A 25,611-nucleotide genomic window follows, 5' to 3' on the forward strand; every position below is an offset into this window, starting at 1 on the left:
ACCTTTATCCACGCCATTTTCCTTCCACTGCAAACTCATTTACTGAGCATATTAGGATTATCATCAAACTAAAACCTGCATGCCTCAATTGGACCCCCAATCCATTACGTCCTGTTCTGTTTTGTTTTGCCCTGTCTTCCCTGACTATTGTTGCATCACTCTAGGAGGCGATGTCGTGTGAGATAGGCTTACATCTGGCTAGTTAAATTTCAAGCGGGCTGGTAGCCACAGAAAAGGTTATTTACAAGGCCACATTATAAAGGTTACAAAGCAGTTAGCTGGAGAGAGAGGAAATGTTAGCATTCAGATGCAAAAAAAACTTTAAAACCATAATCTGCCAAATAAAACTGTTTCCTTGGAGCTGAGTAAATATTCTCCCAGGGATGGACCTGAGGAATCAGACAGCTGCATCTTTTTATGGTTTCCCCTGTGTCTCCTTCTCTCTGAGTCAAATCAGCTCTACGGAAAGCAGTGACAGTTCCTTTATAAAACCTCCCTCTTCCCAGCAAGAGACAGAGGCAGTGCATGAGTGAAACAGAGAGCCAGCTGCCATTGAAATGTTCCGACCATCTGCTTCTTCCTTATTTTTCCCTACTCTGTACACATTTAAATGTTTTTCCTGATTCATCTGTTTGTAGGGAGCAGATGCAATTGTCATCACCATTTTCCGCTTACTGAACACCTACTATGTTCTAAGTGCCATGTTAGTAACTTGATACGAGTTATCTCATGTGAGACCCACAAAAATACTTAATAGAATGTTATTGGCCCATTTCACTGGTGGTGAAACTGAGGCCTAGAAGTTTTAAGAGATTTGCCAAAGGCCACATTGCTAATAAGCAGGAACTTCTGAACCTAAAGCCTGTCTTTTGAAAGAACTTTGTGCCGTGGTGAAAAAAACTTCAAAAAAGTTCTGAAGAAGGTGCATTTTTAGCACCTTTTCAACTCCCTCTTTTCAAGCCAAAGGGAATGCCTTGGTTCCCTATACCACTTTTCCCAAACTGCCAAGGGTCTCAACAGCTTCAACAGTATCTTTCTTAGTGGTATTTGCATTTGATTATGAGTCTTCTAGAAAACAAGACAATGAAAGATCCAAAGAAATCACTTCTAAAGGTTGAATTTCAGACCATGCAAGCAAGCAAAGAGGGAAGATCTTTGTATGTTGGTAGCCTTCCCCAAGGCTTCTATGGTGACTCCAGGTAGATGCTCCTACTCTGAAAATGTTAACAACCCTGGCTTTCAGCAATGTCAAGTTCCTAACACAGGAACTCTCAAAAACAGGCTACACCTTAAGCTGTTTAATTCATCAAAACCAGAACAACAAGAAAAATTCTTTAAGCCATTGGTAGGAGTCCATAGTTATTTTGAGAGCAGGGGCAAAGTGAATTTATCCAGATCAAGACCAGAAAGAGGAGCGCCTGGGTGGCTCAGTTGGTTAAGCGTCTGACTTCAGCTCAGGTGGTGATCTCACAGTTTGTGGGTTCGAGCCCCACATCGGGCTTTGGGCTGGCAGCTCGGAGCCTGGAGCCTGCTTTGGATCCTGTGTCTCCCTCTGTCTGCCCCTCCCCTGCTCGTGCTCTCTCTGTCTCTGTCTCTCTCAACAATAAATAAACAATAAAAAAAAAAAAAGAGTAGAAAGATACAGATCCCTGACTTTGTTATGCTAAACAAGGTACTTGTTTTCTAGCAAATAAAAATGTGTTCTTTGGAATACTCTTCTTCCTCAAGTCCCTAGGACTGGCCTTCAGTCTGCTGTTGCAAATCTAAAACATTCCAGGTGGCAGAAAAAGAGACTGTTTTCTTGGTGGACAACTGTGAGTTGAGTTTGGGCAATGATTGTTCTGCTTCCAGAAAGTTCCTGGGGGAGTGGGGGCAGAGAGAGGAAGGGGGACTTGTAACTGAGCCAGGTGTTAGACACCTCCTCTGGGGTCCTCCTCTGCTAGTCCCCAGAATCCCAGGCCTGGAACAGACCCCACTGATTTTTTTTCCAACGTTTGAGCTTTATTAGAGAGTAACAGTCAAGGGATTTTTCAGCGCACATTTCTTCAGCTCTGGAATTCTGGATCTAAGCTCCTGGTGTGAATGAACTTGCATATACCAACCCCTAAGACACGGTGCGACTATAAAGCACAGAGTTGTTTTTCTTTCCATGCCTTTTCTCATTTCCAGGAAGCGAGGCTGAATAAGAGGAGTATTTGAGATGTTATTTGGTTTAGAAGCGGGTTTGTAGAAAAGAAGGTCACCCTAAGGGTTTTCTGTGATAGGTAAATTTTTCTCCTCTGCTAAATGAATAATTAATGTTGTTTTAATATAGAGCTGACCCTTAATTTAGACAATTTATATGCATGAATGCCAACCCCTTCTTTCTCGCAGAGCAAATGGATTCTTTTAACCTACTAAGAGGACGGGCCTAAAATAAGTAAACATTTGGGTGGTCTCTTGATATTCACAGAGCACATTTGAAATTAACTAATTTGCCCTTTATGAGAAACAGACTTTAATGCTGTTCAAAGAGCTGGCGCTTTGAAATTAAGTAGCACAAGTTGTCTTTGTATATCCTCTGACTTGCTTAGGTTGTTGTTTTAATGGCAGCATTTACTAATGAAGACAAGGAAGTTGCCAGAGCTAGGGACAGAAGGCTAGGGTGGGCCTCTGTTAGAAAGTGAATTTCAACCATCAGGAATGAAGAGGAAAATTAACCATGTATGTGACTGCAGTCTTAGAACATGGTTATTCTCTCTCTTCCCCCTACATTCTTGTTTCCCCGTCTCTGGCACAGGGGGCCGCCTCTAAGCTGCATCTGGGGCTCCTTGGCCAGCTAGCTTCAAGTTGGATTCGGCTAGAGAGTGATACCAACAAGGAAGTCAGGGGGCAGGAGAGAAAGAAGTCGGGGTATGTCTTCCCTCCTCCTTAGTGTTTTGTCATTTCCCCCCTGGCAGTGACTAAGGCTACCACTTATCTCTTCACCCCGAAGGACAGTTGTCTTAGTCAGCTTGGTCTAACAAATTACCATAGACTGGATGGCCTAAACATCCTAAGTAAGAAATTTATTTTCCCACAGCTCTGGAGGTTGGGAAATCCAAGATCAAGGCACTGGCAGATCTGGCGTGTGGTGAGGGAATACTTCCTGGTTTGCAGATGGACCTCTTTTCTTTGCATCCTCCTAGGGCAGAGAGTGGAGAGAGAAATCAGTTCTCCTGTCTCCTCTTAGAAAGGCAGCGATCCCATGGGGCGCCTGGGTGACTCAGTCGGTTAAGTGTCCAACTTCGGCTGAGGTCATGATCTAGCGGTTGGTGAGTTTGAGCCCGCGTTGGGCGCTGTGCTGACAGCTCAGATTCTGTGTCTCCCTCTCTCTCTGCCCTTCCCGCTCTCATGCTCTGTCTCTCCTTCAAAAATAAACATTAAAAAATTTTTTTTAGAAAGGCAGCAATCCCACTCATGAAAGCGCCACCCTTGTGACCTAATTACCTCCTAAAGGCCCCACCTCCTAATACCATTGTTGAGAGGGTTTTAACGTATGCTTTTGGGGGCATACAGCATTCAGGCCATAAAAAAACAGTCATAACTACTTAGTTTTGCTAGTCTTTTAGTGCCTGGCCACCTCTTGTTTCTCTGCATCCACACCTCCCATCGTGAGCACCTTCTCATTACAACCAACCTCAGGGTTGGGGGTGCATCCTTTTAATTGCCAGGATCCTGATAAACCACACAACTGGCTTTTCCTTAATAAGTTTAAGAAATACTAAGAGTTAGCCTTCTTAGGGTGACCCCAGAGTTAGTTCAGTAGCGATCACAATGGGAGCTAATGCTTACTGGCTTTCCATGCCCTCATGTATTCTACTAAGCACCGTTCACAAAGATACCTAGGAAGTGAGGACTGACGGTCCCTGAAAGTTACTCAAGGTAATACGCTGCAGGGGGGCAGAAACCACTTATAGGGCACTTACAGCTAAAGCCTGTTTAAGTCCAAAGGAAATGATTGTTTAAATAATAATATTAAATATCAATTGTATAAATACTGAATATTAATAAAAATATATTAAATAATCCTTTAAGGGCATTGGATAAATGTGAACAAGGGGTCTCTTTTAGCAAAAACTCCTTTTTGCTTAATCCTTGCGACAAACATCTTCACCGTTAATTGTCATGAGATCAAAAGACTTAATATCTATCTTTCCTTCTCTCCTAACTTCCCTTTGAGGAGTCCACAGGCACCCATAACCATCTCACCATCTCACCACCTGCCACAGGCAGGGCAACAGAACCTGGGTTAGACTCCTTTGGGGCTGAGGAGGAGGAATTTCCATTCTCCCAGGGAGATTGTCTGGGCTACTTTGGGTTCCCACCTTCTTAAGATTGGTTCTTTGTTGCCAACACACTTGCTTATGAGCTTTCCTTCTCTGGGCTTCTCTCTATTCTGGAACGTAAATTTCTGCAAATCTACGTATTCAGCTACGAGGAAGAGAAAATGAAATAAGTAAGGACGGGGTTGGGGCACGGGGTGGAGGGAGATTGGTGTGATATGTCATATGTGACGTCTTTGTTCTTTCTTCTTTTCCTTCACCAAAAATAATTGTCCAGATTGCAAGTTCTAATAAGTTTTGGGTTGTTTGGGCATTGTTCGGGTAGTGCTATTGGTGGTGGTAGGGGCATGTGGATATTTGTGTATTTGTACCTTTCCTCTGACACTCTTGATTTCTCAAAGGCAACTAAAATTAGGTATAATGGTTTTTCCTACGAGTCTTCAGGGAAACTATTGTCTACCATAGATGCCATGTTTTCCCATCCGGGGTATGCATACTCCTAATGATACACTGAGCTCACCAAGAACAGGTAAAGTCAAGTTCAAAGTGAAGTATCTTTACTCAAGAATGTGAGATGAAATTATGATCGAATTAAAATGAAATATATTATGGATGAGGCAGCAGTATTCCCATGAATTTTCAAAATCAGATGAGAGGTATTAGATGTTGCTTTCTCAGTAACTCTAAGGAATGTTCCTGGACTGCCAGGGGTGATAATAATTCTAGCTAACATTTATTGAGTCCTAACTCTGTGTCACAATTCATCTAATCTGATCATCACACCGGTCCCATGATCTACTTGTCATTATTTCCATTTCACAGATGAGTAAACCAAGGCTCGGAGAAATTAGATCACTTGCCTAAGGACACACAAGTAAGTGGTAGAGTGCTGATTTAATGATAAATTGCCTCCCTGCTTATGCATTTTTTAATTTTTATTTTTAATTATGCAGTTCTGTGTACTCATTAATTAAAAAATAAAACCATGCAATATTACACAAAATAAAAAGGGGGGAAAGTTTCAATCTTCCTCAGCTTTTTCTCTTCTATTTTGCTTCTACTTCCTTCTTGTGTATTATCCTGGCAGTGACCTCTATGGACCTTGACAAAGATCCTCAAAGCGTAGACTCTAATCTCTCTGCTGTGCTACCGTATTGTTGGAAAAGCTGAGAAGCACTTACGTAAATTTTGCCAAGAGAACAATCTGCCCCATATTTAATTTAGACCCTATTTAAATCAAATTCTCACTAGGTGCATCTGTTCAATCCCTTTGTTACAGTTCTCTAGAAGTTAGAAATATAATACTCCAAAATATATAATGGGCATATGTTAAGGATTTCTCTAATTCAGTAACCAAGAGACACAGCAGGAAGACAAAACTGGTTCAAAAGGAGGATGTAAGAGACTGATACATATTTATTCAGTTAAACAATGCTGGAACAAAATAACTAATGTATATACAAAACGGATTAATTTCCTTCAGGGTAATAAAACCAGAACTTGTGGAGTTATCTTCTGGGCAAAAATTATTTGCATCTCTAAGAAACAAAAACTCTTTGCAACTTATCAGTTTTCTACCAGTTGACATCTAACTTTATGGTCTAAGCGCTAATTAATAGTAAATTTTAACACAAATTTACCTTTCCTTAGAACAGCTACCCAATAGAACTTTCTGCAATGATGGAAATGTTCTTTATCTGCACAGTTCAGTATGCAGCCCCTAGCCTCTTGTAGCCGTTGAACTCTTGAAATGTGGTTAGAATAACTGAAGAACCGACTTTTAAATTTTATTGAGTTATTTATTGTAGTTGACATACAATATTAGATTAGTTTAAGATGCACCATATATTGATTAGACAGTTCTCTACATCACTCAGTGTTTACGGTAAATGTAGTCACTGCCTGTCATCATACAACATTATTACAATATTATTGACTCTGTTCCCTATGCTGTACTTTTCAACTCTGTGACTTATTTATTTTATATTTGGAAGTTTTTACATCTTTATTCTCTTATCTATTTTGCCCACAGACACACCTGCCTCCCTTTTGGCAACCACCAGTTTGTTCTCTGTATTTACGACTGTTTGGCTTTTTTGTTTCCTTGTTCATTTGTGTTGTGTTTTAGATTCTACATATAAGTGAAATCGTACAGTATTTGTCTTTCTTTAACTTATTTCACTTAGCATAATACCCTCTAATTCCATCTGTGTTGTTGCAAATGGTAAGATCTCATTCCTACCATTGTGTGTGTTGTGTGTGTGTGTGTGTGTGTGTGTGTGTGTATGTGTATCATTCATATACATATCTTCTTTATCCATTCATCTGTTGATGGACACTTCCATCAATATATGGGTGCTTCCATATCTTGGCTATTGTAAGTAATGCTGCACTAAACATAAGGGTGCATATAACTTTTCAAATTCGTGATTCTATTTTCTTTGGGCAAATACCCAGCAGGGGAATTACTAGATCATATATTATTTCTATTTTTAATTTTTGATAGAAACGCCATGCTTTTTTTCACAATGGTTGCACTCGTTTACATTCCCACCAACAGTGCACAAGGGTTCCTTTTCCTCCACATCTTTGCCAACATTTGTTGTTTCTTTTCTTTTTGATGCTAGCCATTCTGACAGGCATGAGGTGATAGCTCATTGTGGTTTTTATTCGCATATCTCTGATGATTGGTGATGTTGAGCATCCATTCATGGCCAACAGACGTTGGCCATCTGTATGTCTTCTTTGAAAAATGTCTATTGAGGTCCTCTGACCAATTTTTAATCAGGGTTTTATTTTTTGTTGTTTGGTTGTTTTTTTTTTGGGGGGGGGTGTTGAGTTGTAGAAGTTCTTTATATATTTTGGATATTAACCCCTTATTACAATATCATTTGCAAATAACTTCTCCCATTCAGTAGGTTGCCTTTTATTTTGTTGACGGTTTCCTTCATTGTACAAAAGCTTTTTATTTAATTTTAATTCGGATTTAACTTAAAGGGCCCATATGTGGCTCTCGGCAACTATATTAGTTCAGTTCTGGAGCGTCAAATGACCTTTAGGGGGCTAATTAGAACAGTTAGTATGACTTTGAAACGGCTCGTGGTATTCTTTTTGCCTTATTTCCAAATTTGGGAGTATTTTTCCTAACACTTTCGTTTCTCCTACCCTTCCCTCCATCAATCTTGTTTGACTTTTTTTTGCTGTGAGGAACAGGAAGGGACTGGTCTGTTTCCAGACCGTTGCCCACTGGTGGCTCCCATCCAGCTCTCAGACTGATGGCCCCTTTGAGAACTGAGCACACAGTCCCTGGGCAATGCAGTCAGGACGGACGTACAGGCAGCTGTGGACTGAGAGAGCTGACGTGTTCTCCTGCAGAGCTGAGGAGTAAATGTCACGAGAAAAGCCCTTGAAAATGGTTCTCATCCCCTTTCTTCTTTGCAGACAGCCCAGAATGAACTGTTCTCAAATGCCAAACTGTAGTACTCTTAATGGGTAAGAAAGGCTTCTGATAAAGAAATTCTAGTGTACCAAGGTGATTAGGTTTTTAAATTTTTTTTTTTCAACGTTTATTTATTTTTGGGACAGAGAGAGACAGAGCATGAACGGGGGAGGGGCAGAGAGAGAGGGAGACACAGAATCAGAAACAGGCTCCAGGCTCCGAGCCATCAGCCCAGAGCCCGACGCGGGGCTCGAACTCACGGACCGCGAGATCGTGACCTGGCTGAAGTCGGACGCTTAACCGACTGCGCCACCCAGGCGCCCCATAAGGTGATTAGGTTTTAATTGGTTAGCAGTGAACCTCCCAAAGAGATCTCTCATAAAGGAAATAGACCGGTGTGACCTTTAAAAAAAAAAGAAAGGAAATACATGGTCTTTATGATAAAATGATGCGAGGAGGATTTGTATTGATTTGTTTCAGATAAGCTATTTATGAAATGATTGAGATTTTTAAAAAAGGGGATCCTCTAATGGTCCCTCGTGTACCTTGTTCAGAAGGGGACAGATACATTGTATCATAGAAAAATGCATTGCTGGGGTGCCTGGGTGGCTCTGTTTGGTTAAGCATCCGACTTCAGCTCAGGTCATGATCTCACGGTTCATGGGTTTCAGCCCCACGTCAGGCTCTGTTCTGACAGCTCAGAGCCTGGAGCCTGTTTCAGATTCTGTGTCTCCCTCTCTCTCTCTGCCCCTCCCTGTTCATACTCTGTCTCTGTCTCAAAAATAAACATTAAAAAGAAAAAGGAAAAGAAAAATGCATTGCTTATGCATTTCTGGCTGTATCTGCCCATTTTCAACTCTCTTACATTAAAAGCCCCTCACTGATAAATCCTAAGGACTTTCGGGGCGCCTGGGTGGCGCAGTCGGTTAAGCGTCCGACTTCAGCCAGGTCAAGATCTCGCGGTCGGTGAGTTCGAGCCCCGCGTCAGGCTCTGGGCTGATGGCTCAGAGCCTGGAGCCTGTTTCCGATTCTGTGTCTCCCTCTCTCGCTGCCCCTCCCCCGTTCATGCTCTGTCTCTCTCTGCCCCAAAAATAAATAAATAAACGTTGAAAAAAAAATTAAAAAAAAAAAATCCTAAGGACTTTCACAATCCATAGATGGAGTTAACACCTCCAAAGAATCAGAATCTAGGCAGTTATGTTACATTTGGCTTGCTTTGTACTGAAACTGGCCTGCCAATAGCTTGGAGTTCTGCCCTGGATTTGCCAGGAGCCTGTTTCTGAAAGGGGCTCAAGGCACAAGGATTCTGAATTTGGAATCACTTTGCCAGCCCTGGCAACTTGGGCGACCCGGTTTCTTTCATCTTCCCATCTTTCTTGTTCCCTCAAATAACTGAAGCCTTTATTGGAAGGTCAAATAAAGTTCACCCTAAATCATTACAGTCCAGAAGAGGAAAGTTAAAAAGGGAATTCTGAATGTTCTCAAAGAGTCTTGAAATTTTACTTTTGAGTTGTTTTTACGCACCTTGTATTTAAAAAAAAATTTCCTATTGAAACATATATAACTTATATAAACCAGAATGAGCATTGATTTTTTAAGCTAACTGAAGACTGACGAAATGGGTTTATTGTCTCACTGCTGTTGTTCAAGAGCTTTCTGAAGTGTACGTTCACCTTCTTGCCTTGTTAATCACAGTAAACATGATGCATCGTATGTTTCTTTTCGTCTCATATGCCACCCTATGCCTCTAACTCATCATTTTCCACATGAGTTCCCACTGTAATTTACCCTTGTGGAGAATGGCGATTGAGTTGAGCACTCAGTAGTTTGCGTATCTCTCCTTGAACACATTGGAGGACTCTTGGGAAATCAACTTTGTATTAGAATCTCATTTTTCTTTTTGTGTCCAGAGTAGGTTGACCGAGTACTTACTGTGGGCTAGCCTCTGTGCTAAAATGCTTTAAGTGAGTGAATGGTCTCCTTAATGCTCCCAGCAGTGAGTTAGTGCTTGTTTTCTCCTTAGTAAAGATGGACAAACTGAGGCTCAGAAAAGTTAAGTGACTTCCTCGAGGTTATTCAACCGGTACATATCGAAACTGTAACTAAAACTAAGTGGTGTTCCCAGCTCACAACAGTCTTGACTTTCAATCCCAGCTCTGGATGCTATACAGTGAAATAGCTGTTTGGCCTCTCCATGCATCTATATTCCTATTTGCAAAATGAGGATAACAATATCTCCCTTCCAAAGTTGGGGTACTGAGACTTCTAAGAGATGCTGACTACATGTAATGTGTTATTATTCTTGAATGTTCATTAACTAGTGACTTCTCTAGTTGATTGGATTTTAATTAGGTGCTATGTCATGCATGGATTATAGGTGGGAAATCTCACTACCCACCATAGGGAACAACTTGGTATAAGACCTCCTGCCTTTGGACTTGACCCATTGTGGCCAAGTTTAATTTAATTTAATTTAATTTAATTTAATTTAATTTAATTTAATTCAGTTAAAGGTGGTCTGACTAATGCAATGGACAACTCAGAGCTCAGAGCCTATAGTAGTGGCCTCAGTCTTGACATTCTTACTTGTTTTACAAAGTATGCATACGTTCAGTAATCTAAATAATTTTCCCGTTAGTTTTTGAGATTGTTGCTATCTTGTTTTTTTTTGTTTTTTTTTTTTTAATCTATTAAGGTGGGCTAGATAGAACAACTGATATAACTTTGAAGGAGCAAATAGTAAAATTTTTGCCTTATGTCACTTTTGGGTAATTTTTCTGAACACATTACCTCTCCTACATTATTACTTCTAACTTTGGAGATGGTCCTCTTAATTTTAAATGGGACATTTTATAATTTGAGATTCTCTTTGTAACACAGAACAAAAAAAGAACAAAATGGACTTAGTATTGATCAATTCTGTATTGGCCTTGTGTTCTTTGGAAACTAATGTGCATGCAAGCAGAGAGATGGCATTAAGAAATAACCTTGGGGGCGCCTGGGTGGCGCAGTCGGTTAAGCGTCCGACTTCAGCCAGGTCACGATCTGGCGGGCCGTGAGTTCGAGCCCCGCGTCAGGCTCTGGGCTGATGGCTCGGAGCCTGGAGCCTGTTTCCGATTCTGTGTCTCCCTGTCTCTCTGCCCCTCCCCTGTTCATGCTCTGTCTCTCTCTGTCCCAAAAATAAATAAAAAACGTTTAAAAAAAAATTTAAGAAAAGAAAAAAAAAAAAGAAAGAAATAACCTTGGTTCCTACAGCGGGGGCCGTGGCCTTGCTAGGGTGACTCGTATTTTGAGGGGCATTAAAATTCAACATTTCAAGGAAATGGTTCACATAGTATTGCTAATTAACTTTAAGGGTTTTCTATATAAAACAAAAGAAAACACCTTTCCTAGTTCCAACAATGGCTTCTTTAACGAAAACTGCAGAGAAAGTGATTAAGTCACTTAGAGCTGAACTTCCAGGCAGCTTTACTGAATATTCATGATGTTTAATTTTTAAATCTCTCTCAAATGGAATTCCATAGAGACATCATACTTCATCGTCTACGAAGCCAATCGGTCAAACACAGCCACAGACATTATTAGAGAATACGATCCTCACCACAGCTTTCCCCAATAAGCCAGTTTTTTTTTTTTTTAATTTTTTTTTTCAACGTTTATTTATTTTGGGGACAGAGAGAGACAGAGCATGAACGGGGGAGGGGCAGAGAGAGAGAGGGAGACACAGAATCGGAAACAGGCTCCAGGCTCTGAGCCATCAGCCCAGAGCCCGACGCGGGGCTCGAACTCACGGACCGCGAGATCGTGACCTGGCTGAAGTCGGACGCTCAACCAACTGCGCCACCCAGGCGCCCCCCCAATAAGCCAGTTTTGAAGAAAGGACGATAAAGTCTGCCCTATCAGAAAACTTACAACTGGCTAGAGGACGCTGAAAGTTGCTACCTATGTAAACATTTGTAAAAGCAAAAAAAAACAGGAATGCCTAACTGGTTGGGTTGAAGGAAATCAAGGCAAGCCAAATCACATTCTTTACCTTCGCCTTCTCTTTGGCTCTTTCGCTGCATTTCTTTAAAGTACTTTTTAGCAAGGGAAACAAGAAGCTTAACAAAGCCACAGTACTGGCTACACTCTGAGGGCAAGAATAAAAACTATTTGGTTCTCATTTTCAAACACCTGACCCCAGCGTCTGGGACATGCCGGCAATAAACAGAGAGGAGTAATGCTTAAACACAAAACAAAAATACAAAACCCAGAAACGTTTAGCTTGGACTCCATTTCAGGGGGAGGTTAAATCAAATATATGGTCAAAAAGTATTTCTCCAGTAAATCCTACTTGTCACCATTATAAACTTGGTATTAAAAAATCCTGCCTGCGTGTTTAGGACACAGTCATAGAGCCAAGTGAAGATAAACAAAACTGCCCATCTGTTTGCATTTAAAGAGATATTCAGCTTTCCATATTAACTATGTAGGTCTGTTTAGAATGTAATTATCACATGCTTCTCCAGGCAAAGATATCCAGAAGAGAAAATTTATGCCCATTAACATGCCAACACAATGTGTAAAGAAGATGAACCATTGGAAATTTGATTAACTTGACATTTTTTTCTTTTTCGAGGGGAAAACTATCTTGGTTGTTCTTGGTGACTATAAAAGCAAGATCTGCTAATCATGTTTCTTACTGATGATGCCTCAGACAATTGGGGAGAACATGGGTCTTATGGTAGAACTTTCCTTTTCATTTGACTGACACGGAAGGACTGCATTGACTTGAAGCCTATTTTAGTTAAAGGATGTACCCCAGACATCTCCTTGGCCCATAAGATGCCTACCACTGGTGGGCCTTAAGGGTTTCTTTCAATGTTTCTCCTCCTCTCAGCTCTGTGTACCCATCAGAACTCTGTGTACCGTGGAGAAAGAATATAAATAAATCATGTAATAAAATGACCTTTCCCAAATTATCTTTGGGTGAGAAGATGTTTTTTACAGCTGTCTCTTTTCTCTAACTACAGATGCCGGCACCAGTGCAACTTTTACAAGCCCTAGTAGGAGTTTGACATCGAGTTGAATTCAGTTTTGGGGAAGCTAAGTTCAGCATGATTCCTTTTCACATTTTTTGCCAACTGAAAATACATACTGCCAATGAACCAGGGCCTTGGAGCTGGCTTCTGGAGGGAAGAAAGTTGTTCTGGGGGAAAGACCTTGAGAAAAGACACTGAGAAGGATTGTTTCTTTATGTCTCGTATCTTTTTATTTGCTTGTCAAGATAGTGGATTGTGTTGTCCCGGGAATTGTCGACTGGAGTGACATGGAAATAAGGATACGGCCTGAGAAGCGGCATGCAAGTCTTCCTTTTCTGCTGTGCTTTCGCTCAGAAATGAGACCATTCTGTGTTCACTAGGAGAGAAGATATAGCTACTTGGGGGTTCATGTTCTACAGGTAGCTGTGTTTTGTGCACTATCTGACAGACCACACTGTCATTGCAGCCTAATCCACATGTCAAACAACATTTCCAGTCTGTTTCCAGGATATGGCATATCCGTGTTGATTACCAGAAAGGTCAGAATTCATAGAAACACATTAATACCAAAAGGGATTGGTTAGGTTGTAAAGGATGACAGAGGGTTTCTAGAGAGCACTTTTTTTTTTTTAAGACTACGAATTTCCTACTTCAGTTTCACAGGGCTGTTGTATGACGTAGGGAACACAACAAGAAATAGACGTTTCTTTGAAAGCTATAGGTTCGTCTCTCTTAAAGCAGCTCTGGAATATTCCCATTCCTTTGCACTCCTGGTCACATTAAGATCTTTTGGAAAAGGGGGAGAAATCAAACCATGGTTAAAAAAATAGAGGAGGAAAGAATATGAAATGGGAAAAAGTAGCTTGCACAAAAGGTGTTAGGACAACTGGACAGCTATGTGCAGAAGAATGAAGTGGACTGCTCTCTTACACCATAGACAAAAATATTAAAGGGGGCTCTTTGAGTGGAAAGGAGAGACTTGGAGTGACAGTATAAAGATAGGAAACACACAACAGCAAAAAAGAATATTTCTGTAAAAAATCAGTCAAGGAACTCAAAAAATAAAAGGATGTAAAATAGACACTATATATGTAAAATGTGAGGAGAACAAGAGTAAAGCATGGGTTCAGGGGCGCCTGGGTGGCGCAGTCGGTTAAGCGTCCGACTTCAGCCAGGTCACGATCTCGCGGTCCGTGAGTTCGAGCCCCACGTCAGGCTCTGGGCTGATGGCTCGGAGCCTGGAGCCTGTTTCCGATTCTGTGTCTCCCTCTCTCTCTGCCCCTCCCCCGTTCATGCTCTGTCTCTCTCTGTCCCAAAAATAAATAAACGTTGAAAAAAAAAATTAAAAAAAAAAAAGAATGGGTTCAAACTGAAATGACCATCAACTTAATATACACTGCTATATGCAGAAGAGGTTATATACAAACCCAGTGGTAACCACAAATCGAAAACCACTAATCGATATGCAAAGAATAAAGAGAAACAAATCCAAATATATTACTAAAGAAAACCAGAGAATCATGAAAGATAAGAAAGGATCATAGAAAATCTTCAGAAAAAAAACCACACAAAATAAGTAATAAATTGACAATAAATACAGGTCTATCAATAATTACGTTAAGCGTAAATAGACTAAATCCTCCAAACAAAACACATAGGTGACAGAATGGATAAAAAAAACAAGGCTCCTCTGTATGCTGCCTACAAGAGACTCATTTCAGACCTACAGACACCTGCAGGTTGAAAGTGAGGGAATGAAGAAATGTCTATCATGCAAATGAATGTCAAAAGAAAACCAGAGTAGCAATATTTTTAACAGCAAAAGAGACTTTGAAATAAAGACAGTAACAAGAGACAAAGAAGGACACTATATGATAATAAAGGCGACAATCCAACAAGAAGATATAACAATAAATTATTTTTGCATCCAACTTGGGAGCACCCAAATATGCAAAACGGTTAATAACCAACGTAAAGGAATTAATCATTAATAATACGATAATAGGGGATTTTAACACCCCATTTACATCAATGGACATATTATCTAAACGGAAAATCAACAAGGAAACAGTGGCTTTGAATGACACAGTGGACCAGGTGGATTTAACAGATACATTCAGGACATTCCATCCTATAACAGCAGAATACACATTCTTTTCAAGTGTACATGGAACATTCTCCAGAACAGATTATGTATCAGGCCACAAAACAAGCATCAACAAATTCAAAGAGAACAAAGTCATACCATGCATCTTTTTTGACCACAATGCTATGAAACTTGAAGTCAACCACAATAAAAAATCTGGAAAGACCACAAATACATGGAGGTTAAATAACATGCTACTAAACAATGAACGGGTCAACCAAGAAATAAAAGAAGAAATTAAAAAAGTACATGGAAACAAGTGAAGATGAAAACACAACAGTTCAAAAACTTTGGGATGCAGCAAAAGTGGCTAAGAGGAAAGTTTATAGCAATATAGGCCTACCTCAACAAGGAAGAAAAATCTCAAATAAACAACCTAACCTTAGACCTAAAGGAGCTAGAAAAAGCAGAACACCTTTTGCTGCTAAAACCAGCAGAAGGAAGGAAGTAGTAAAGATTAGAGCAGAAATAAATGATACAGAACCTAACACACACACACGTACACACACACACACAAAATAAAAAATAAAAAACAACAAAAAACAATAGAAGAGATCAATGAAACCAGGAACTGGTTCTTTGGAAAAAAAATCAATAAAATTGATAAACCTCTAGCCAGGCTTATTAAGAAAAAAAGAGAAAGGACCCAAATAAATAAAATTACAATTGAGAGAAGAGAAATAGCAACAAAACCCACAGAAATACAAACAATTTTAACAGAATATTTTGAAAAACTATATGCCAACAAATTGGGCAACCTAGAAGAAATGTATAAATTCCTAGAAACACACAACTTACCAAAACTTAAACAGAAAATAGAAAATTTAAACAGACCAATTCCCAGCAAAGAAATTGAATCAATTATCAAAAAACTTTCAACAACCAAAAGTCCGGGACCAGATGGCTTCACAGGCAAATTCTACCAAACATTTAAAGAAGACTTAGTACCTCTTTTCTCAAAGTATTCCAAGGAGTAAAAACGAGGGGCACCTCGGTGGCTTAGCTGGTTGAGTGTCTGATTTTGGCTCAGGTCATGACCTTGGGGTTAGTTTGAGCCCCGCATCAGGATGTCTGCTGTCAGTGCGGAGCCTGCTTCAGATCCTGTCTCCCACTCTCTCTTCCCCTCCCCTGCTTGTGTGTGCATGCACTGTCTCTCAAAAATAAACATTAAAAAAAAAGGAAAAGAGAAAGGAAACCTTCCAAATTCATTTTATGAGGCCAGCATTACCTTAATACCAAAGCCAGATAAGGACACCACAAAAAAAGAGAACTATAGGGATGCCTGGGTGGCTCAGTCAGTTAAGCATCTGATTTCAGCTCAGGTCATGATCTCAGTTTGTGAGTTTGAGCTCCACGTCATGCTCTGTGCTGACAGCTCAGAGCCCAGAGCCTACTTCAGATTCTGTGTCTCCCTCTCTCTTTGCCCCTCCCCTTCTCATGCTCTGTCTCTGTCTCTCTCTCTCAAATAAACATTAAAATTTTTTTTTTTTAAGAATTACAGGCCAATATCAGGGCACCTGGGTGACTAAATTGGGTAAGCATCTGACTTCGGCTTAGGTCATGATCTCACAGCTCATGGGTTTGAGCCCCACCTCAGACTCTGTGCTGACAGCTCAGAGCCTGGAGCCTGCCTCGGATTCTGTGTTTCCCTCTCTCTGCCTCTCCACTGCTTGCACTCTGTCTCTCTCTCAAAAATAAATAAACATTAAAATTTAAAAAAAAAGAACAAAAAATCCTCAACATAATACAAACTGAATCCAACGATATGTTAAAAAAAAAAGTCACCCACCATGATCAAGTGGGATTTATTCCTGAGTTGCAAGGGTGGTTCAATATTCACAAGTCAATCAACGTGATGCATCATGTCAATAAGAGCAAGGATAAGAACCATGTGATCATTTCAATAGATGTAGGAAAAGTGACGAAATATAACATCCATTCATGATAAAATCGTTCAACAAAGTAGATTTAGAGGGAACATACCTCACCATAATAAAGGCCACATATGAAAACCACACAGCTGGGGCACTGATGAAAACTGACGATGACACAAAGAAATGGGGACATTCCACGCTCATGGATTGGAAGAACAAATATTGTTAAAATGGTTACAATACCCGAAGCAACCTACATATTTAGTGCGATCCCTATCAAAATACCAACAGCACTTTTCTCAGAGCTAGAACACACAATCCTAAACTTTGTATGGAACCACAAAAGACCTCAAATAGCCAAAGCAGTCTTGAAAAAGAGAAGCAAAGCTGGAAGCATCACAATTCTGGACTTCAAGTTATAATACAAAGCTGTAGTAATCAAAACAGTATTGTACTGGCACAAAAACAGATATGTAGATCAATGGAATAGAACAGAAAATCCAGACATGAATCCAAAATTATATGGTCAATTAATATTTGGTAAAGCAGAAAATGATATCCAATGGGTAAAAGACGGTGTCGTCAACAAATGGTGTTGGGAAAACTGGACAGATACTGCAAAAGAATAAAGTGGACCACTCTCTTACACCATACACCATACACAAAAATAAATTCAGAAATGTGAGACCTGAAACCATAAAAACCAGAGGAGAGTGTATACTCAGTAACTTCTCTGACGTCAGCCATAGCAACTTTTTTTCTAGCTTTGGAACTATAGCAAATTAAAAACCTTCTGCACAGTGAAGGAAACAGTCAACAAAACTAAAAAGCAACCTATAAAATGGGAGAAAGTATTTGCAAATGACATATCCAACAAAGGATTTTAATGCAAAATATCTAAAGAACTTATAAAACCCAACACCCAAAAGCCAAACAACCCATTTTAAAAACGGGCAGAAGATGTAAACAGACATTTCTCCAAGAGAAGACATACAGATGGCCAACGGACTCATGGAAAGATTCTAAACATCACTCATCATCAGGGAAATGAAAATCAAAACCACAATGGGATATCACCTTATACTGGTCAGAATGGCTAAAACCAAAACACAAGAAACAACAGGTGTTGGCAAGAATATGGAGAAAAAGGAACCCTCATGCACTGTTAGTGGGGTTGCAAACTGGTGCAGCCATTGTGGAAAACAGTATGGATGTTCCTCAAAAACTTAAAATCCTATGATCCAGAAATTGCACTAGGAAGCATTCACCCCCTAATACAAAAACACTAATTCACTGCGCCACCCAGGCGCCCCAAAGGGATACCTGCACCCCTATTTTTATTGTATTATTATTTACAATAGACAAACTATGGAAGGAGACCAAATGTCAATCAATTGATGAATGGATAAAGATGTGTCATATATTTACAACGGAATATTATTCAGCCACAAAAAGAATGAAATCTTGCCATTTGCAACAACATGGATGGAGCTAGACAGTACCAGGCTAAATGAAATAAGTCAGTCAGTGAAAGACAAATAACATGATCTCACTCATATGTGGAATTTAAGAAACAAAACAAGTGAGCAAAGGCGGGGGGTAGAGAGAAACAAAGAGACAAACCAAGAAACAGACTCCTGACTCTAGAGAACAATCTGATGCTTGGGGGGGGGGGGGGGAGCGATGAGCAAAATTAGGTGATGGGGATTAAGGAAAGCGCTTGTTGTGATGAGCACCAGGTGATTAAAATAAAAACTTAAAAAAAATAATAAATCAGTGACAGCTATTTCTTGTGTCTTGACATAGGTAAGGATTTTATTTAGTAAAAATGGTCGCCTCATTAAAGGAGACTGATCTGCTGGTTAAGCTCCAGGTTAAACTCTAAATTTGCCAAAATTCAACGATTTTTGAACTACAAAAATGGGAATTTCATGTGGTTCACTGTAGTAGGCAAGATTGTGATTTTGGCTAAGTATGTCTTCAGAGGCTTCCAAGTCCAGAGGACTTGAACCTTGGCCCCTATGTTGAATCTGTAAAGACTCAGCGGTGGAGGCTCTTCCCCTTGCATTGTGGTGATGTGCAGTTCACACAAAGGTCGCAATTATAGATTCAGCTCAACACTCTACTGAGTGTTTGGATTGCAACAGGAGACTCAAAACCTTCACCCAAAGATGTACAACTCCAACAGCTATACTTTAAACACATTATTGTGTAAATGCAGATGGCATTTTATGGGCTAATGTATTATTGAAGCTGGAATCAACCTTAAGTATTATTTTATACAAAGTCTTCATTTGAAACACAAGAAGTATGAAATCTAGACACACCAGAAGCCTCAGGACCAGACCCTCACATGGTGGCTGATAGGGCAAGGTTTCCTGTGACACCATCCTGCCAATGTTCAAGACCTTTCCTCTTTCCTCCTTCAACTCACAGACTTTGTGTCTACTCAACAGAGAGAGCAGGAGGAAGGAAGAAGAGAGAGAAAGTGGAGCCTATCTTTTTCTTACATGGTAATGAATACTTTACATTTCTAGGTAGTGAACAAAACCCTTGCTATAAGCTTCCCCACAAACCCCAAATCTCTCAGAAACATTAGAAAACATGCTTAAAGTGAATCTGAACATAGTTGTACTCCAAAGCCAGAAAGGAATTCTCAGTGGGTCAGACACTGTGGGGAATACCCGGAAGGTAGAAATTGGGTAAAATCAGAATGGAGTAAAACCAAAGCCCTCTAGGTGCCTCGGAAGCCCTCTTCCAAGTTCCGAATACTGTCTCCTCCCTGCCAAATCTGCATCCCAGCCCCTCCCTCCCTGAAGCTTTCTTGACCTCAGAATACTCTTTACTGTCTTGTCCTGCATCAAGCTGTTCTCAGCCTTTTTTCTCATCGTTCTTCTACGGTAGCTTTTGAAGACATTTTTTCCCTAATCACACCCACCATAGAAGTTTCATGCCACAGATCTACCGTGTATCTGCTTATGTGCTGTATGTGCATCTGTGCTTTCTACATAAAAAGAATAAGAACTGTTTGCCCCTGAAGAATGAATTGTTGGCCCCTTGGGGGTGGCATTTCCCCCTTGAGAATGTATGTTTAACACCCTTGGAATCATACAGCTTCTTATAAAATGCTCTGAAGCCCGCTCGCGGACTCCTCTCAAGCCACACAGTGGACATGACCAATATGTCCGTCTCTCTGGGCTGTCAACTCTGAGAACAGAATTGATTCTCTTTAAGGGTTAGGAGAAAGATTGCGGGGGCAGTGCTGAGGGACAAGCATTGAAACATGGTTTAGATACTTCTACTCCTTGTTTTATTTCTCTTTCTAATATTATCAGGGCATGCTTTGCAGAGATGACAATATCTAGATATTCCACAGAACATAGATATTAGCACAGAAGAAATTCACTGTGCTGGGCAGCCTCTAAGATGATCTTTTTGGTATCCATACCCTTGTGCACCCCCTCCTCCTTGAGTGTGGGATAGCAGTAAAATGGCTTTTTCTTCTAGACAGATATTGGAGGTAGGACTAAGTGCTTTACCAAACCAGAAATGAATACCAACACTTCACATCAGAGTTGGTTTTCACGTGTGATTGGTACAAGATGAGTAATAAATTTGATGGAACATAATGTGACCAGTTCAAGTAGAAACCATACTTAGTTGTCCTTTTTTAGTTGGTTTTTTTTTTTAAGTTTGACTCCATCAATTATAAAGACTTCATGAATTCCACCCCCAACAATTCAAAATTTAATTATTTGAATAGAGTCTGAAGAGTTCATTATCTTTGTGAGATTATATATAAATAGAGAGGCAGATAGGTTATACAGTATATAGTATAATTTGGTATTAGTATTTGTATTCGTATATATTAATATATAGTTAAGATTAGATAGTATACAGATTACATATATAGTATAGATTTGATATATGTGTGTGTGTGTGTATATATATATATATATATATATATATATATATATATAGTACACATCATACAATTTATATGTAGTACAGTGTGAAAAGATTGCAAGGGGAATGTTTATCAGCTTACGAGAATTCTTTTTTTCCCAAGACCGTAGTAGCACATTGACCTACAAGTAACTGGAAAACTATACTCCATTTCCTTAGACCTCATTTGTTCATCAAAATAGACTTAAGTAGACTTCCACAGGGTTCCATAAAACCACAGGGTTTTATATTTTCCACACGCCAGCTTCATTGATTCATTTATCCATCAGATATCAAAAGATATTAAGACTTTCTTTCTTTAACTCATACTTTTAATTAAGACATTTTATTAATTCAGAATTGTCTCTCCCTTCAGTTACTCTCAATTAGTGAGTTCCTTCTTTGAGACAGTATCTTTCTTATCCTGGGCCTGGTGGTATTCTGAATGGATTAATTTGTTAAGAACCTACTTCCTTTTTTAAAATGGCCAGTCTTGGGGCGCCTGGGTGGCGCAGTCGGTTAAGTGTCCGACTTCAGCCAGGTCACCATCTCGCGGTCCGTGAGTTTGAGCCCCGCGTCGGGCTCTGGGCTGATGGCTCGGAGCCTGGAGCCTGTTTCTGATTCTGTGTCTCCCTCTCTCTCTGCCCCTCCCCCGTTCATGCTCTGTCTCTCTCTGTCCCCAAAATAAATAAACGTTGAAAAAAAATTTAAAAAAATAAAAAATAAAATGGCCAGTCAGAATTTTTCTCTGATGAATAAGGAGCCAGAAAAAAAAAAAAATGTAAAAGATTTTGGCGATTGGCATCTTGAAAAGAAAATATTTTACATCCCAAAAGTGTGAAAGAAGTCTCATTCATAATCTGATTTAATGAACTCATATGGCCAAAGGAGTCAGACCATAAAAGATGATACCTACTATGTCCCATGTGGTCCAGATGCAGTGAGTAGGTTAAGTGTTGTGGAGGAGTACTAGTTATGGACGTGATTTATAACACTGAGAATGAGTATGTTCTTCACCATTCACCTGCAGCTACAGTATGGCCGGGGACAAAAGCTTTAAAATTCTGCACTCCTGAATGTGAAATCTGGCTATACCTCTTACCTAAAAGTTAGCAAACCTTCTCAACCTGTCTTCCCATCTTCAAAATGGAAATAAATAATACCCTTTTCACATTGTTTTTGTTAAGTTTAAATGAGGTTAATGAGGTAATGCTTAGCCTGGGGCCCGATTGTAAATGCATGAGAATGGCTAGGTTATTATGTGAATGCGTAAACCTGATCTCTGTTTCTGATAGAGAGATGACCTACCAGGTATCAATTATTGAAACATAAATTGAAGAAATGAACTACTCTATGTTTGCTCCTCTCTTCGATGCATTAGTTTTACGTCTTATGGAATTCCCTCTCTTATGGGTCAAAAATGGTCAAATATTGGTTCATATTGTCCAATCTAATGACAGTTTTAGATTTAGAAAGTTACACTCAGCTTAATCCTATAAACCACAGGAAAAAAATCTCAAGGATAAAAATAAGTCTCCTCTGTGAGCCCATTAAAGCACTTGTATTTGGTTTTTTCAAGGCAAGAATAAGCACAAACTTCAAATAATTCATTTAATTATCTTTCCATCCTACGAACATGGTAGTCTAAACCTGATACACTGATAGGGCCAATTGTCTGAATGTGCCTATTAAGACATTTGAGTTGAAACTTCAATTTATTTACTGGCAGCTATCCGTTGATGTGTTTTAATCATCTTCACTGTGATTGATCTAAATATTTGATTCAATTTTTATAGAGACCTTTAAAAACCTTCCTCATTAATTGATTGCCTCACTGTCCGATACATTTTCAAAGCTATCATGACAAAATTCAGGCTATAGATAATGAAAGATGGTTTTCTATGTTTGGTTGGAGTTTTGTTTGTTTTTAGAGAGAGAGGGTAAAGAGAGAGTGTGTGAGCAGGGGAGAAGGGCAGAAGGAGAGAGACAGAGAGAGAGAGAGAGAGAGAGAGAGAGAGAGAGAGAGAGAGAATCTTAAGCAGGCTCCACGCTCAGTGTAGAATCTGACTCGGGGCTCAATCCCATGACCCTGAGATCATGACCTGAGCTGAAACCCAGAGTCAGATGCTCAACCAACCGAGCCACCGGGTGCCCCATTTTGGTTTTTGTTTTCAAGTCCCCAGACTTTGTTGTCTAAATAAATCACTCATATCTGTCATGGTTGGCAGCCTTGGAGGTACCTACACATGGAAGCCCAAGTTCATGGATGGAACTTTGGAGCAGCAAGCAGAAAGTTGAATTTCCAGGATCCCAGATCCCATATCAGCTAATCTGGATGTCTCTCAGTTAAGGGGGGGAATTAGTGGATTACCTTGCTAAAGACCATTTAATGTGCTTTTATTACCTACCAATGCTTTACCTTTAACACACACAAAAGGAAATGTGTTCTGTTTTTTAAATATTTTACCAATGAGGGAAATTGAGCTGAAAGAATTGAAAGCAACTTACCCAAGTTCCCACATAGCCTATAAAGCCTAGGCTGGGTCTAGGACAGTTGTCTCAACCATGGATGATTTTATTTCCCCTTCAAGGGGACATTTGACACTCTCAGGAGACCTTCTTGGTTGCTGCAACTAGGGGAGGGTGCTACTGGTGACCAGTGGGTAGTGGCTGCTAAACATAATGTACAAGAGAGCCCTTCCCCACAGCATTTAGCTGGCCCCAAATGTCACTATTGCCAAAGTTGAGAAACTCTGGCCTATAGTCTCCAGACCTAGTGAACCACATAGGTCTTACTTCCTATACAATTGCTTCTTCACCTGTCGAGTGTCATACAATAATTAGGGTGGTTATAAGAATTAAGTGAGATTAGTGAGTGTGAATTAGGATATTAGCTGCTCTTGGAACGCCTGGGTGGCTCAGTTGGTTAAGCATCCGACTTTGGCTCAGGTCATGATCTCGCAGTTGGAGAGAGAGAGACAGCATTAGCGGGGGAGGGCCAGAGAGTGAGACAGAGACATGGAATCTGAAACAGGCTCCAGGCTCTGAGCTGTCAGCACAGAGCCTGATGCAGGGCTCGAACTCACTGAATCCCTGTGTCACCTCTTGCAACTGCCATAGGTGTTGGGTCTCAAATATTAGAGACTCCTTTACCAGATCAGTGAATACCTAACTTTTAATAACTATATTAAGGGGTAATTATTAGTAGAATTCCCCATCGCAACACCACTCCCAAGGCCAAATTTCCTTAAATGTCAATCCCCCAGTATTGATAAATATGGTTTGATCTTGGAAAGGAAAATCCCTGAAGCTTTTTGGAAGCATATCTTCTAGCCTGAATACTCAGCACTCTCTTGTCGTTTGAAGGTGCCCGTGGAAGGCAGGAAGAATGGCCCACCAGGGTGAGGACTCAGGGGCTTGGTGAACACACTAGGGACCGACACTTTGAGACTGTTAGCTAGAGCTGGGCTCAGATTTCTATGCAGCTGGGGAATAAGGTCATCCCTTAAATGTCAGGTTTTACACTTGCCTATTAAGAATCTGTGTGCATGAACTCGATACTGGAATAAGGACCAGTTAGTTTCTTCGTCCATCAACATTCTTTTAGCTGAATTCCCTTTGGAACAGGGTCTGAACTCAAAGGAAAGGAGGTTGGGACTAAAGAACAGAATAAAAATAAACAGGATCATAGCCTTTCTTTTCTTCGCTCACTTTGGCTCTCTGATTAAGTAATATCATGTCTCCAGAGGGGCCTAATTCAACCAGCATACATACAGATTTCCCACCTTACTCTTGTCTTATTTTTATCTTATCACCGTATTAATTTCCCTCGAGGCACCTTTGAGAATTAGCAATTATATACTGCTATAGTCCCGTACTTAGTTTCTCTGCGTCTCCTTCACTAGACTGCGAGCTCTAGGAGGGAAGAAATCATCTCTGTCTTGCTTGCCCATAGGATCTTCATAATCCTGCATCATGTCTGGCACATAATAGGTATTCAATATGTATTGTTCGATATATATCGAGTGGGTACACGAAACAAAATTGAGTTTAAGTACCATAGATTACTCTTCCAATATGTATAAGTTGTAAAAAAGTAGTCAAAGGTATTTTTTCATTTTCCTGGGAATGAATACTGCCAGTGTGTAACACTTTTCCTGGATCTGAGAGAACTTCAATTCAGAAGCATTTTCCAAAGTATATTTGTCCTGTTTCTTTGATTTCAGGATTCAGGCCCAAGGCCTCTGGGGATGAGGCTTCCAGGGAGAGAATTGTGTGAACATTTACAGGAGAAATGTAAATAGCAGGCCCACGGTCCACACAGCCATTGCTTCTTCAGGGGTCCCCTTCTGACAAGGGCAACAGAGAGCACAGAAGTCGCCAACCATGATGTTGCCCCCAGAGAGTCCCTATTTGAGTTCCCTTAGATGTATAGTTGCTGAGACTTTCTTCCCTCCCACAAACATTAACAGTGAGCCTTCCATGCACGTTGGGCCAAGAGTTGAGGCTGAGTTACAAAGAAGAATACCAAGGTGATACAGCTTAGGCTTAATGCTTTTAAATCCTACGAAGTTGAGTTCACTTTCTCATATATATGGCCACTTCCTGGTGACCCTGGACAAGTTAAACATCCTCCCTAAGGCTGTGATCCCCTATCTGTAACTGGCATAATCAGAGCGCATATTTCATACCATTATGATGAACTTTGTTATTTTTTTAATGTCTAATTATTTGAATTTTTTTAATGTTTATTTATTTTTGAGAGAGAGAGAATGTGAGCTGGGGAGGGGCAGAGAGAGAAGCAGACACAAGAACCCAAAGCAGGCTCCAGGCTCCGAGCTGTCAGCAACGGAGTCCAGTGCAGAGCTTGAACTCACAGACC

The 25,611-nt window shown here is 40.2% G+C and overlaps 1 protein-coding gene across 5 annotated transcripts in view; it reads right to left on the bottom strand.

The window, feature by feature from the left end:
• The window catches only part of LOC121016759 (uncharacterized), a 231,994-nt gene that overhangs the window by 13,738 nt on the left and 192,645 nt on the right, over nt 1-25,611 (bottom strand). The window contains exon 4 of one of the 5 annotated variants that reach the window (XM_040454531.1): nt 1,587-3,163. The exons of 3 other annotated variants lie outside the window; for them this stretch is intronic. In XM_040454531.1, the coding sequence (XP_040310465.1) occupies nt 3,007-3,163 (157 nt within the window). In that variant the 3' untranslated portion in view covers nt 1,587-3,006. Of the gene's footprint in view, nt 1-1,586; nt 3,164-25,611 lie in introns of those variants that run through there. One more of the 5 variants, XM_040454526.1, reaches the window with a different exon arrangement.

This window comes from Herpailurus yagouaroundi, unplaced genomic scaffold, assembly GCF_014898765.1.
Source record: "Herpailurus yagouaroundi ecotype Mexico unplaced genomic scaffold, PumYag 213, whole genome shotgun sequence".
Lineage (NCBI taxonomy): Eukaryota > Metazoa > Chordata > Mammalia > Carnivora > Felidae > Herpailurus > Herpailurus yagouaroundi.